At 44.3% G+C, this 15,065-nt stretch overlaps 1 protein-coding gene across 4 annotated transcripts in view; it reads right to left on the minus strand.

The window, feature by feature from the left end:
• TRIO (trio Rho guanine nucleotide exchange factor) overlaps nucleotides 1-15,065 on the minus strand; it is a 369,149-nt gene that overhangs the window by 150,035 nt on the left and 204,049 nt on the right. For all 4 annotated transcript variants that reach the window (XR_012092813.1, XM_073014830.1, XM_007961240.3 and 1 more), the window contains exon 12: nucleotides 897-1,066. Coding sequence is in view for 3 of the 4 variants with exons in the window: in XM_073014830.1 (XP_072870931.1) it covers nucleotides 897-1,066 (170 nt within the window). In the remaining variant the exon portion in view is untranslated. The remainder of the gene's footprint in view (nucleotides 1-896; nucleotides 1,067-15,065) is intronic.

Raw genomic sequence — 15,065 nt, forward strand, 5'->3', positions numbered from 1 at the left:
AAGCTGCGCTGCTTGTCTCAGAAAATGGAACGGGCTGCTCCCCTGCAAAACAATATTAGGCTTCCTCCTCAGAGCAATCCTGCTGAATGTGAGGATACACTGAAGAATTTCTCTGGCATTTTCTGAAATCACTCTGTAAGAAGGCTAATAATTATAGAAAATCACTTTAGAGTTGTATTTTTAGCCACTTTTCTTGTTAAGTAAAAAACGGATGATACCTGGTTAGTATAAATGACAGAATCATATTGGATATGAGAGGTTAACCTTTAATGCAATCAATTAAGCCTTTATTAAGTAACTGCCTCCTGCCTCTCCCAGCAAAAGTGAACGTCATGTAAAGTTATCAGTCAACGACTTTGAGAAACTGTCCTGAGTGATACAGTAGGGGGTTAAATGGTCCCCCTGACCCAATAAAAAAAATCTGCTTCCAGAGGAAACAAAACCAACCCTGGCTCTGCCTCCATATCCTGCTTTGAAGAGCACTTGGGGGTGGGTGTCTGCCCCTTGCAGGCCTGGCTGAATCTGGACGTTGGGAGTGAATACTGCTGTCCTCTAGACCGGCCTGAGGGCGCAGTCCTCGGAGGCTCACATTAATCTCGTTTATAAAGAAGTGTCAATAATTACTAGTTGGATGTTAAGAGAAAATATTACAACTAAATTATGTGGCTTATCAGTCAATGTTATAACGAAAACTATTATGAAGTTAAACTGTAAGGAAGGAGGGGAAAAGAAAAGAGAGAAGAGAGCCATTTCTCTCCTTTGCCTTCACGACGCTGCTTGCTCTGCACTGAGCTGGACAGAGAAGCAGAGCTGACTGCCCACAAGAGTAAAAGGGGAAGGGGAGTCACAGGCAGGGCTTCAGAATCTGTTCGGACCAGGAGAGGGGTGAGGCCCACCTGAGCTGCTGGATGAGGTCCTCCCCTTCCTTGATCACGTTGACAGTCACCTGCAGGGTAGTCTGCTGCTGCTGGCCGAAGCGCTTGATGAGGTCCTGCACGGCCTCCACCGACTCGGCATACACGTCGTCCAGCAGCTCCTTCTGCAGCTCCTCCAGCCACGTCCACAGCTGGGGAAGGGGAGAGGTGGGTGAGGCCGGCCGGCTTGGCTGTACCACCAGGTGGGCCGCCCGGTGTCCAAGTGGCCCCAGCGGAGACGGTGTGTGACTTGCCCTGGGAGGGGACTGGTGACAGACCGCTCCCAGAGGGAAGGAAGGAAGGACAGGAGGGAGGGGCATCCAGTCCCACTGCCAGCGGAACACATGCACAACAAAAGCAGCATGCCACCGCCGCAGGGAGGAAAATAAACAGGCGGGCAGCACTGTCACAAAAGAGAAAAAGGAAAGGGAAGGGAAACTGCTCTTTCCCATTCTCCTGAGGCTCAATCCAGAGTGCGGTGGAAATACGAAAAGACCCTCAGTCCACAGAAACCTCTGCTGACATAAGACACCTTCTCTGACATGTCTCAGGCTCTTACTTAGCAGGTGGACACTTTTATTTCAATTTTTCATTATTAAACCACTGATTTCCCCCGGAAGCACACAGAAGGAAGTGCACAATGTGGTGAAAGGAATTCACCACCGAGCCTGGCCGGGTACCAGGGTGTGGAGCTAGGGAGGTGACGGCACCAGCCCAGGCCCCACAGTCAGGCTGCCAACAGTTCAGGCCTTTGACGCAAAGAGGAGGCATGCCGAAAAGACGCAGACACCTCCACTGCCACCACCATAAAACGGGCTGCTGGAGACCTAGGTGAGCAAAGACACACTGGAACGAGAGTGGCAAGAACGGCTTTGGGCCTGGTGGGAGCCGGGGAGCAGAGCCTACTTCCTGCAAGTCCATTCACTCCTGCAGATCTCTGGGGTACTATTCATGGAACCAAAAAAGACAATTAATTACACTAAGCACGCCCTGGTGGCTTGGCAGTGGTTTGGATGTGGAGAAAATGCTTTCAGCCTCCTCAGGGACTAAGAGTCAGCTCACACATCTTCTGTATGTCTAGTGAGAACAGCCGGCTCGGCTGGCGAGATGGGGCAAGTCAGGACCTCCCGCTTGACACCCTGTCCAATGCCTGCTGCCTCGAGGCTCATAAGTCAAAACTGTACGTGCAGGAAGAAACTGTGTGTGCATGTGGTCTTCCGTTTCCAAGCCAAGTTTTTTGTAAAACAGCTTTACTGAGGACTAACTGACATACTATAAGCTGCACAAATGTAAAGTGTCCAGTGTGAGTTCTGACATTTGTCTACGCCCAGTTCACCGTGAGCCTCTCCCTCATCCCAAAGCTGGCTGCTGCTCTCTGTCCTCCTCCCTCCCTGGCACTCACCTGCTCTCAGCTGCTGGAGATTACCCTGCATTTTCTAAAATAATTTCTAGAACTGGACTGGGACAGTATGTACTCTTTTTTTTTTTTTTCTGTCCAGCTTCTTTCATTCAGCATAATTACCCTGAGATTTATCCACACTACTGTGTGTATCAAGGGTTCATTCCTTTTCGCTGTTGAATAGCAGTCCCTGTATGTATGAAACCACCGTTCATCCCTTCATCTGCTGGTGGACATCTGGGTTATTTCCAGTTTCGAGCCACTACAAATAAAGCTGCTATAAACATTTGGGCACAGCCTCTGTATGAACTTATGATTTCCTTTCTTTTAGATAAATATCTAGGTGTAGAATGACTGGATCATATGATAGGTGTATGCTTAACTTCCTAACAAACTGTCAAGTTTTTCCAAAGTGGTGCATCATTTTTACCTTCCCACCAGCAGTGTATGAGAGTTTCAGTTCCTTCACTTCCTCACCAATAACTGATGTGGTCAGTCTTTTTAACTTAAGCCGATCTAAATGAGTGGTATATCTCACTATGGTTTCAATTTGCAATTCCCTAATTACTAATGATGGCAAATCCAAGCTAAGCTTTTAAGTGTTCTTTTGCTGTCAAACATATCTTTAAAAACACACTATTACCAGATGACTTTGTTTCTCGGATATATGCATAGAGAAACTGACTTCCATTTGTAACAAAGAAAATCTTAGTATCAATTCCATACTACAATTTGTTCCCTGAGCAATATTTACATACATAAAATATACTTTTATTGTTATTTGTAGGTCAATACACATTCAAAATACAGCAGGCCAATTTTAAAATAAGAAAAGTGCTGGCAACGAAGTTATTTTTCAGTCCTGTTACTCAGTGTCCTAACAACTAATTTTACTGAAAATATTAAAGTAAATAAAACATTTGTTAACTTTTCTCATATTATCCACCTAATTTTTGTGTCTAAGTTATCAAATTTCATACAGTTCAAGAATTTTAATCAATGGGGTTTTAGAGATAGGCCAGTTCAAAATTTTCATTCTCTAGATTAAGGAAGAGAAGCCCCAGGTGACGGAGAACTATGCCCAAAAGCTGGTATCAGAAAGAATACTTCGCCACAGTTGGCATCAATATTTAATTCCATATGAAAATGCCACTCATCAACTCACCAAATACGAACTGATGCCCTGCACCATCTATAAAGGGTCTATAATCAATAAGATGCTTTCTCGTTCTTTCGTTTTCCTCTAAATTCTCATGAGCATGGCAGCTGCATTTACAAACAGGAAAGATCGCAGCATGAAGGACTCTTCCAATTTGCACTAACATTTCCCATGAAAAACAGTCTAAGTTGCTAAGTCACATGGTATAGTAGTAACAGTATTATGAGACTTAAGAGTAAGGCGATCTGGATTTAGGAAATGCTTTACGAAGCATTAGCTGTGTGACCTAAGAGATCACTTAATTTCTCAAGAGACTCGGTTTGCTAAAACAGGGATCCTAGGAATGCCAACGCCACCTCAGGGCGTCGCTACGAGGAGAAGATGAAAGAGGACACACTGGAGGGCTCCACGTCAACAGCAATGCTCTGGACAGAATTATTACGCTGGTTATAAGGATGGACTTAAATTAACTGAACAGGTAAGATTTGCTCAAAGAAACCAAGTATGTGCCAACTTGGCTGCACTGAGCTATAACTAACCAATTACCAGAAGAAGGCTGTAATGTTTCATGAAAGAGTCAAAATATTTAATCAAAAACATCCATGACATTATCCAATCCATGGACATTTCTACTTAAGATGGTAACCTGCCTTCCACATGCAGGTGGTGGGGTGGGGCGGGCAACTGGCCACACACAGACGGTGCCCACTCACTCCCAAGGCAAACCCTTTGAGTCGCATGCAGCCACTGCAGCCTCCCACCCTCCGATTCCTCTCCTCAGACGGACACGGATGAAAACGCGGTGCTGTGCAACTGCGTTCATTCTGCTTGCAAAGGAAATAAACCATTGATTTCACTCCTTTCTCTCCAAAATCTCAAGTGTATCTTCTGCCTGAATACACTGCTTCACTGAAGCTTCCCCCACCTCGTCACTGTCCAATGGGACCCAGGAAATGGAGTACCCCCAGGTCCCCTGCCGGTGATAACCACAGTACTAATTAATGGACACAAAATGGAGAACACTTAAGCAATCAACAGGGGACTCTGCATAGTCAACTTATTATTCTGTCCCACTGCTGAGATGCTAGCAACGGTGCTGCCTCTGCACTTCATGTTCAAACTTGGAGCAGAAGTGAATGATTTAAGCAAACGTACATCTGAAAAAGGTCCTCAGAAAACAGCTGACACTCCACAATCCTGCAGCCCACTGCTCTTCTCTCACTCCAATCAAACTGGAAGAAACGTAGCTGAAAATAAAGGTAAAGGAGCCAATTCTGACCCAAATATTAAACCTGCAGCGCAGCAGGAGGGCGTCTGGCTCACTTGGTGACAAGTTGCCCTTCTGGGCACTGAGAAATCAGGTCCCCTGCTGACAGGAGCCAATGGTGGCCTGTGGCTATAGCTGCACTCCCGTTTAGCTAGGTTCTTAGGCCACTAATAGAAATGGGTATCTCTTCTTTTAAATCTGTTGAGAAAACAAAAACACTTTTAAAAAAAAGCCTACTAGAAAAACAGCAAAATCAGCAAAACAGAACAAAATTACTTAAGGCAGCAGTAGAGAATTTGCATATCCTGAACAGGACACATCTTGTAGTAAGGCCCTGAAATACAGGTGTCCCAACCACCCTCCCAGCCCTGCTCAGACAGGAGGGGTCAGGCCCCCAGCACCGCTGGGCCCTCTCCCTGAAGCCCTGCCAGCCAGTTCTGGGCCCTGAACTGGGAGATCAGCAGCCTGTCCTGACTCATTGTGAGGCGTCACTCAAGGACCCAACTTGTGGTACAGGAAGGGGGGCAGGCTGCCTATGCGGGTGGGGACCTCTGCAAAACTCCTCTTCTCCAGCAAATACTACCAAAAATACCATTTAAGATACAAACGCATTTTGCCAAGTCTCATTTTTATACTCTGGTGAAGAGAAGATGAGAAATGACGCGGAACTGGCCAGACGCACAAGGCATAGCTGTGCTTCTAACAACTCCACTGCAACAGCCTGACAGTGACTATGAGTGCTTCTTCCATAAACGATCATTCAAATCAAACACTTCTCATAAGAGGTAACAGACAATCATGACTAAGAGTGTAGGTTGCGAAGCCAGATTGCTTGGGTTCAAGTACTGACTTAACACTTCCTAGGGTGTAACTTTGGACGAGTTACGTGGATCCACCTGTTTTCTCATCTGTAAAATGGGCATGGTAATAATGCCTGCTTCAAAAAGTTGCTTGGGGTTGGGTGTGGTGGCTCACACCTGTATTTCTCAGCACTCAAGAGGTCGAGGCGGGCAGATCACCTGAGGTCAGGAGTTTGAGAACAGCCTGGCCAACATAGTGAAACCCTGTCTCTACTAAAAATACAAAAAAATAACTGGGCGTGGTGGCACACACGTGTAGTCCCCGTTACTTGGGAGGCTGAGGCAAGAGAACGACTTTAATTGGGAGGCAGAGGGTGCAGTGAACTGAGAGCATGCCACTGCACTCCAACCTGGGCGAGTCTGTCGCAAAAAAAAGAAAAAAAAGTTGCTTGGAGGTTTCAATGAGAAGACAATGCGGAGTGACGAAATAAGTAAATGCTAGTCACTGTTACTGTTTTTGTTCTAAGAAAAACTCTTTTCATAATAAGAAAAATCACAGTTTTAAAATCTTTCTCTAGATATTTTTCAAAACACATTTGGGTTCCTACCAATTGTTCAAAATATGTCACTTGGTCTAGTAAACTTAACATCATCCCACATTTATATCTTTTTACTCCTAAAAATAGTACAGTATGAGGAAAACGTGCTAGAATTAGTCTGTTAGAGGCTATAGAAATCACTTCCTCTCAATTCTAGGGGAAGTGCCATGAATCTTTAGGGGTCAAACGTTTTCCCTTCCACCTGGAAGTTAAAAAAACAAAAAAAAAGCAAAAAAACACACAACTAGTGTATTCCCCCGCAACATCCTGGATATTTTACCGCCCACTGGATGTGCTCACCCTCCTGCTGGCCGATGAAACCAGTGAAGAGCCACAGGTACCGAGGAGACCGCGAAGGAACTGATCCTGGGATCATGACATTAAAAAAGGACAAACTAAATGAGGCAGAAGCAGCAAGGCTACATTTTAACCATTTAAAATACTTGCCCCTTTGGAATTTTTCTGTCTGGTCCTACAGGAAATATTCTCATTCAATTTGGAGAAAAAAGTCTTAGATAAAGGTCACTTCTAATATCAACTTAGTGTATATGATGCCTAAAATATCCTCGAATAAAGAAATGAGAAATACCCTCTAGGATGCCTATAAAATTCTTACCATAAACTTACTAAGAGAAAAAATTATACTTCTGGGCATGCTGCAAATTTATAATAAAAAGATAAATCTTTGCCCAGCAGCAAGAGAGTTGTGTCCTACGGAAGTTCACAGCAGTCTGGATTCTACTGAGAAACATGAGCAGGTCTGGCAGCAGCAGGGTTAGGCAAGGCTGCCCCCTGGAGGTCATCAGAGCTACTGCTTGCCATCTCTACTGCTGAGAGGTGCCCAGGGGATCTGTAGGCCAGAGTGCTGGGTGGAAGAGGACCTGAACTCAGTCCACAAGTGGGCTGCAGGTGTGTACAGGACCTGGTTCATGGACCAGGATCCACACAGAAGGATGACTAGGAAGGGACGCAGAGTTGTGTGGTGAAAACCCGAGTGATTAAGATGTGGGAAGCCTCCCACAGGCCTCTATGGGCCCCACAGCTCTGCTGGAAGAAATTCCCTGAAAAGCTAGCTTTGAGATGAAAAGGCCCCCTCCTCACTACCTGGAAAGGGAGACCCTGCCACAGAGGGCTCCGAGAGGACCTGGCTGGGGTGGAGGACCCTGGGAAAGGACCAAGACTCCAGTTAAGTGGAAATTAGGATCAGGGCCCTAAGCTGGGAATTGTTGCAGCTGCAACCTTTCTGTGCTCCCCAGTGGGGTACGAGCTGATGCAGTCTGAACCCAGTCTATAATCAGCGACTGTCTGGAGGTGGGGTATGGAAGGAGGGGCCCAACACATCTGCTAGGGTCCTTATCCCATGCGTGGTCTTGGGAAATTCTTGGAGCACCTATCTTCAGTTTTCTCCTGTATGAAATGAAATCATTATACTACATGCATCTTCTCTAACTGGAAAGCCAGAGTGAAAATCCACATGTGAAGTGTTCAACTTCAGCAAGCACTTGGTGAACAGAAGCTGCTGCCATTGGTATCTGTTTCCCTACTCTTGTTTTTGACAAAGACAATCATCTGGGTACTTGTGGTAATGGGCGAGCCATAGGGCCAGCAGGGGAAGTATGAAAGCCACAGCTTCCCAGAGCTGCTGCAAGGCAGAAGCAGAAGTAGGAGTTTCAATGGCAACCTGCAGGTGGAATCTCAGAGGACAACCACTATGCACATAAAATGTGATTCAGTTTCAGGTATAAAAACCAGGGAGAAAAACGGAACTGCCTCAACCACGTGCCGCATGTTCCTGTCTGAAATGACGAACTGTCCTGTGGGTCCACATGCCTGAGGCCTGATTAAGGAAGAGTGTGAGTTTGGGAAGCACCTTTTCATTCTTCAGTAGGTAGAATAAAACATCCCTTAATACAAGGGTCACCAAAGCGTGGGCTGCAGACAAGTATTGGTCCATGGCTTGTCAGGAGCTAGGCCGCACAGTGGGAGGTGAGCAACAGGCGAGCGGGCATTAACACCTGAGTTCAGCCTCCTGTCAGATCAGCAGTGGCATTAGATTCTCATAGGAGTGCGAACCCTACTGTGAACTGTGCATGTGAGGGATCCAGGTTGTGTGCTCCTTATGAGATGAGAATCTAACTAATGCCTGATGGTCTGAGGCAGATCAGTTTCACCCTAAAACCATCCCTGCCCCCCCCACCACCGCTGGTCTGTGGAAAAATCGTCTTCCACAAAACCGGTCCCTGGGGACCGCTGCCTTAACATGATCAAAGAAAATTTATGAAGGATGTATGGGGTGGAGGAGGGGAGGAACAGAGAACAAATCAAAGTTAGCATCATGAAGTAATTATCCATGGAAATGTATTACATGTAAGAAAGGAGGAAAAAGCAGAAGAAATACAGGGGCATATTCAGGGCAGCTATGCACATTAAGATGGGACAGTGAGTGGACATTCCAGCACCAGAGGGTGGACGCCCTGCAGAGGCGTGAGACTGAGTACAGGTGGGGCACAGGGGATGCGGTGGTAACACCCAAGTAGGACAGAAGACGGACGTGACTGACCTGGGGCCAAAGCTCACAGAGGAAACAATATGGACTTAAACTAACCAAATGGTATCAAGTCTAAAAGAAGAATTTGACTTTGGGAATTTTTTATTTTCCTTCCATTGCCCAACATCCCCACAAGATAAGACACTGTCTTCAGCAAAAGTTGTTATCCAGGGGTGTCAAGCTTGGGGAACGCTGCTCCCCCATCCTCAGGTCATCTGGACAGCAGCCATAGTCTCTCACTGCAGTTGGCCAAAGGGTGATTCCTCCTCGCCGTGACAAGCCTTCAAGGAGACCTGCAGACAGCGTCCATGCTCCCGCAGCCTGCCTACCTTCCTCGGGGTGACATTTCATTTCTTGAACTCTGCAGGGATAGCATGACCTGGAGCTCCTTTGACACCAGCTCACTACCCCCCAACATTCTCCCCTTTCAAAGTATACTGTGCAGTCATAAAAAAGAAGGATAGCACGTCCTTTGCCACAACAGAGACAGAGCTGGAGGTCGTTATCCTTAGCAAACCAATACACGAACAGAAAACCAACTACACATGTTCTTACTTACAAGTGGGAGCTAAATAATGAGAATACATAGACACAAAAAGAGAAACAACAGACACTAGGACCTACTTGAAGGTGGAGGCTGGGAGGAGGAAAAGGATCAGAAAAAATACCTATTGGGTGCTATGCTTAGTACCTTGGTGAAGAAATAATCTGTACACCAACCCCCTATGACATGAGTTTATCTCTATAACCTGCACATGTGCCCCTTAACCTAAAATAAAAGTTAAAAATCAACATTTTTTTAAAAGATGAATTTTGGTTTATATTAAATGGAGAAAGATAAAAGTTCAACTCATATGTTGAAAGCAAAAGATGGAAAACAGGAAAACAGGATTGGCTTCTTCAAAGGCTCATCTTGTAGAACTGCCTCTTGGAAACTTCCCGGTAATGTACTAAAGACAGCAGTCGCCACGACTGTCAATTCTGAAAGGAAGAGCACAGCTTAACCATGGCTGCTTCCGTGGGATTCCCAAAGGTTTAATGAAATGACTCCTCTAAAAGAGTCTGAAAGTAAAAGTCTTTAACATTTAAAAAAAGGAGCAAGGAAAGGGATGTGGAATAATGGGGTAAAACACGCACATGCTCATGTGTGCACACACACACGCAGGAAAAACACACACGCCCATGTGTGTGCACACACATATACACACAGGAAAAACACATGCTCATGTGCATATACACATAAACACACAGGAAAAACATATGCTCACATGCATACACACAAACACGCAGGAAAAACACACATGCTTTCATGTGGATACACACAAACATGCAGGAAAAACATGCTCATGTGCGTGCACACACAAACATGCAGGAAAAACATACATGCTCACGTGCATGCACACACATATACACACAGGAAAAACACCCCTGCTCACATGTGTACACACACAAAGATGCAGGAAAAACACACATGCTCATGTGTGCACACACACATATACACACAGGAAAAACATGTCCATGTACGTGCACGCACACGCAGGAAAAACACAAGCTCATGTGCGTGCACACACATATACACACAGGAAAAACACATGCTCACATGAGCGCACACAAACATGCAGGAAAAATACATACTCATGTGCATACACACAAACACACAGGAAAAACAGGCTCATGTGCATGTCTGTGTACACACATGCAGAAAAAACACATGCTCACATGCGTGGACAGGCATATACATGCAGGAAAAACAGGCTCACGTGCATGTGTGTACACACATATACACGTAGGAGAAACAGGTTCACGTGCATGTCTGTGCAGACACATGCAGAAAAAACACATCGCACATGCTCACATACGTGCACACACATACATGCAAGAAAAACAGGCTCATGTGCATGTGTGTACACACACACAGGAAAAACACATGCTGATGTGCGTGCACACACATATACAAGCAGGAAAAACACACATGCTCACATGCATGCGCACGTACACACAGATGCACGTGCACGTGAGGAAAACGGAAAGGGCATTTTCCTTGCCAAAGAGATGTTTCTAGTAGAAATAAATAGAACTGTGGCCAGTACTTGCTGAAAATTAAACACAAACATGACTTCCCAGAAATGATATTTCATCAATTGTTGAGCACTAAGAAGTCTGAAGAGTGTATAAATAACCAGTGTAATCTGTTCGAGGATATTATAATTACGGTTTCCAGGGCATGTTCTTACTAGATGATCATTCTGGAATATATTCTGTTTGTATTACTCTCACACTCCTCAAGTCAGTTTTGCCCAGTGTGGACACATTAAATTGATGTGATATTCATTAAGCAAAACAAAACGACGTAGGGGCTGGACAACTGAACACAATACCCACGTGATCCAAACAGCAGCCAGAAAGCAAGACAACGGCTTCCCCTGGTCACCACAGTGGAAGGAGTTATTTGGGGGCATGACAGCATTGTGGACTCAATCAAATAACATATGTAAGCCCATTTCTTCGTTAAACACATGCTGTTGCCACCTGCGTGATTCTTATTCTGTACTGATTCAAAACACTCACGTATTAAAACTGATTAATGAAACTTTCTGTGACTGATTTGGTGCTGTGATCTGTTGGGATCTGAATTCTATATCATCTGACATATCTGACAAGCCCTTGTCAAGATTTGATACACTCACCTTCCAAACCAATTCAACCACTCACAGGCTTTCTGCGTGAGAACAGACAACCTGCAACATGATGCTGCAAACGCCCTCCAGCACAGCTGACGTCATCCACTCACCAAACCCTGCACTGACAGTCTCACTCGCAAAGCTTTTCATGCAGCAACAATTATTTTGGCTATGGCACTAAGCCTGTCCTTGCTATACGCTGGAAATTTGCCCATTTTTAAGAAAAATCGCGCTGAACACAGCATAGTAGTTTTCCGGATGCCTGAATTGGGATGAGCAGTCTCTCCAGATGTCACATACAGACATAAAAGTTCTGAATAGGTTACGTGCGGTCAGTTAAAAGGCAGGACTGCACTCTCCTCCCCTACACACATATACACGCAGGAAAAACAGGCTCACGTGCATGTGTGTACACACATGCAGGAAAAACACACATGCTCGTGTGTGTGCACACACATGAACATGCAGGAAAAACAGGCTCGTGTGCATGTCTGTGTACACACGTGCAGAAAAAACACACATGCTCACATGCATGCACACGCATATACATGCACTCCTTCCCTGGTGAGGATTAAACTAGTCTGTTCTGCAGGACCTCGGGTCCACCTGAGATGACTGGTCTATCATCGCCCGTCACTACATTTGTCAGTCAGGACGTCTGATCTAACTGTGGCTCTAGACTGGAAGTGACTTCCTTACATACCTGTGGGGTATGAGGGCTGTCTTACTATCAGAAGCTTGCCTCCTGCCATCTTCTACCTGGAGATCAGTGTGGGAGGACGAGAGTTTTGATCTCGTGCTAACACCCTTGGCTGATTCTTTTATTATAGCCATTCAAACAGTCTAATTCTAGTAACTATGCTAACGGACAGCGCATATTTTCCTTCCTTGTCTACAAATCACATGTTGAAAGGCCTGGTCAAATGCCCACCCACTAATTCCACTACACATCCTTCCTCAAGCCAGAAACCTACTAGAGAACAAAACAAAGTTAATGCGTAATAACTTGTTCGTTCACTTTTCTTGACCAGCGGTTTAAAAATTGTCTCTAGAACTCTGCCTAGGATTAACCTCATTCTGAGTAATGCGTGAAATCCACCTTCTTTAAAAAGCACAGGTGCGTTTTCAGCTTCTGGCATCCCCTCACTTTCCCACAGTTGCTTGGACTGATATGCTCGATATGGGGATACAATTATCAAGTTCTTTTGGTACCCAGGGATCTAATTTGTCCTAGAACAAAGGCGTGAACGTACTTGGATTAAATAAGTGTTTCCTTACAAAGCCTTCATCGTCTCGGCTTTCGCCTCTTCTGGCCCAGGTCTGGAGCGTGGTCCCTTGAGGAGACCAAGAGGCAAAGTGAGAGACGATGGGGTCTGCTTTCTGCTTGTCGTCCATCAACATCACAGCTCCCAAGCAGAAAGCTCGACCCCTCCTTGGGCTTCTGGTTCTGAATTTTGTATTTCAACAAATGGAAGGGAAAACAAACAAATGATAAGAAAATCTAAAAATCCTTATCAGTCTCTCCAAGCCTGGATTATCTGGAGCTTTTAAGCTGTCCTGGTAAAACTCTAGCTAATACATTGTTGGCCAATCTCTCTACCTGTTCAATCAGAACAACGGCAATCAGTACAAATGTGTTGGAAATACACACGAAAATACATACAGGTACGTTTACCTCTTTCCTCACTGAACCAAAGACTTGCGGTTCTTTGATAACAAAATATTTAGTTTATGAAGCTGAGTATCAAAATAAGAAACAGAGAGGCCATAAAATGCCCTTTAAAACAGAAATTTAACAAGTAAACAGGGCTGGGCGCAGTGGCTCATGCCTATAATCCCAGCACTCTGGGAGGCCGAGGTGGGTGGATCACTTGAGGTCAGGAGTCTGAGGCCAGCCTGGCCAACTTGGTGAAACCCCGTCTCTACTAAAATGGTGGTGGGTGCCTTTAATCCCAGCTACTTGGGAGGCTGAGGCAGGAGAACTGCTTGAGCCTGGGAGACAGAGGTTGCAGTGAGCCAAGATCACACCACTGCACTCCAGCCTGGGCGACCAAGTGAGATTATGTCTCCAAAAAAAAAAAAAAATCAAGTAAACAGGGCTATTCATGTACACCTATTTCTAATTGGGCATTTTAACGCCTTAACACTGCATCTCTTGACCTTGTGTTGAAGTGCCTCACCTTTTACACTGCATTAATCAAGTCCTATCAACAAACAGCTAATTAAAGCAGATATTTACAACCCTCCATTTAGAAGTGACCCTCAGCCAGAAACTATAAAATCTGAAGTCGGTGGGCAGTCTTATATTTTCAACCAATCCCTACTGAAAAACTGCGTTACAAATGAAGATAATATATTGTTAATACCTTCACCTGATAATCATCTACTCGGTGACTATGAGGTGTCAGGTGTATCAGTGCTGCATGGTCTTCCACAATAACTTCTAAGCTCTCTGTTGGCATAAAACTCTTCTCTACTTGAAAATATTGATCTGATGTTAACAAATAGAAGTTGCATAAATTTAAACCACAATTTTACATCATCTTACAGAAAAAAATTTAGGGTTTTAAGTTATTCTGATAGAAGGACTTTCCTTTCAGGTAATATTATAATATACTCTTTTCCCACTGGCCAGTACAAATGCTTTATAAATGTTTATTTGGAGGGAAAAAAAGTCACTTATTTCTGCTGAAACTTTAGCTGGGCTCCAAGATCTAAATACTTTGTACTTAGTCATGTGTACAAAGTGATTTTTGCCAATATGAATGGAACCATGGGTAAGGGTTCTTCCCAGCAGTCTACTCTGTTCTGAGGGGCAGCAGCTGGAGTTGGACGGAGTTGTGTATATCCCACGAAAGGCTTTTGGTTTTGATGTTAAGCACAGGATCAGAGTAAGGTTATTACTCGGAGGAAGACAGGAAGTAGATTAAGCAGTTACTGTTGCCCAAAGATTAATGAGGTAGAGACAAGATTATACCTAGATATTTGTATCTTTGCCCCTTACTTTAAAGTCTGTATTATATTATCTATGTCAACAAGTTACAATCAGGGTCGAGACAGGAAAAAAGAACACTGACCAGCAGTTACTCTAAGAAAAGCATTCTGAGGTGATTTCTATGTGTAATTTGTCTCACATCCCTTAGAGACTGTATTATTCCTATATTGTAGCTAAGGAAGTTGAGGTACTACACAGTAACTTATCCCAGATCACTCAGCAAATTTAGGGGGTATGTTTGTTATACTGTATTTTCTCAACTATTTCAATAAAGATTATATTTTTATAGAAAGACATAATTGACTAGATCTATTTTTTTGGATATTCCCACCAATGGGAAGACCACCTGTTTTTTAAAATCAGTACGCCACACTAGATACTGCCCTCTATGTAAAGATATAATGCTACGCCAGTAGGTGGCAAGTGATGCCAAGGTCAAATCTAATGCTCAGTCACACAGGGGCTGATGATGCAGTCGACAGTTCTAGGCTGTTAGTTTCCTCTTGCTTTCACTGGCTGGTGGACATATGTAATTACTCATTTGTACTCATGTCAGAAAAATAAAGAAACCAAATGTTTAAGAGCATATAGAGTTTAATGCACTGAAGAGTGCAGCTAAATAATTCAATATTAAACAAAAATTACTGAGGCATGATCATATATGTCAAACTTTCTACTCTAAAATATCACATGTTGGATTTTA

This window comes from Chlorocebus sabaeus, chromosome 4, assembly GCF_047675955.1.
Source record: "Chlorocebus sabaeus isolate Y175 chromosome 4, mChlSab1.0.hap1, whole genome shotgun sequence".
In the NCBI taxonomy this organism is placed as follows: Eukaryota; Metazoa; Chordata; class Mammalia; order Primates; family Cercopithecidae; genus Chlorocebus; species Chlorocebus sabaeus.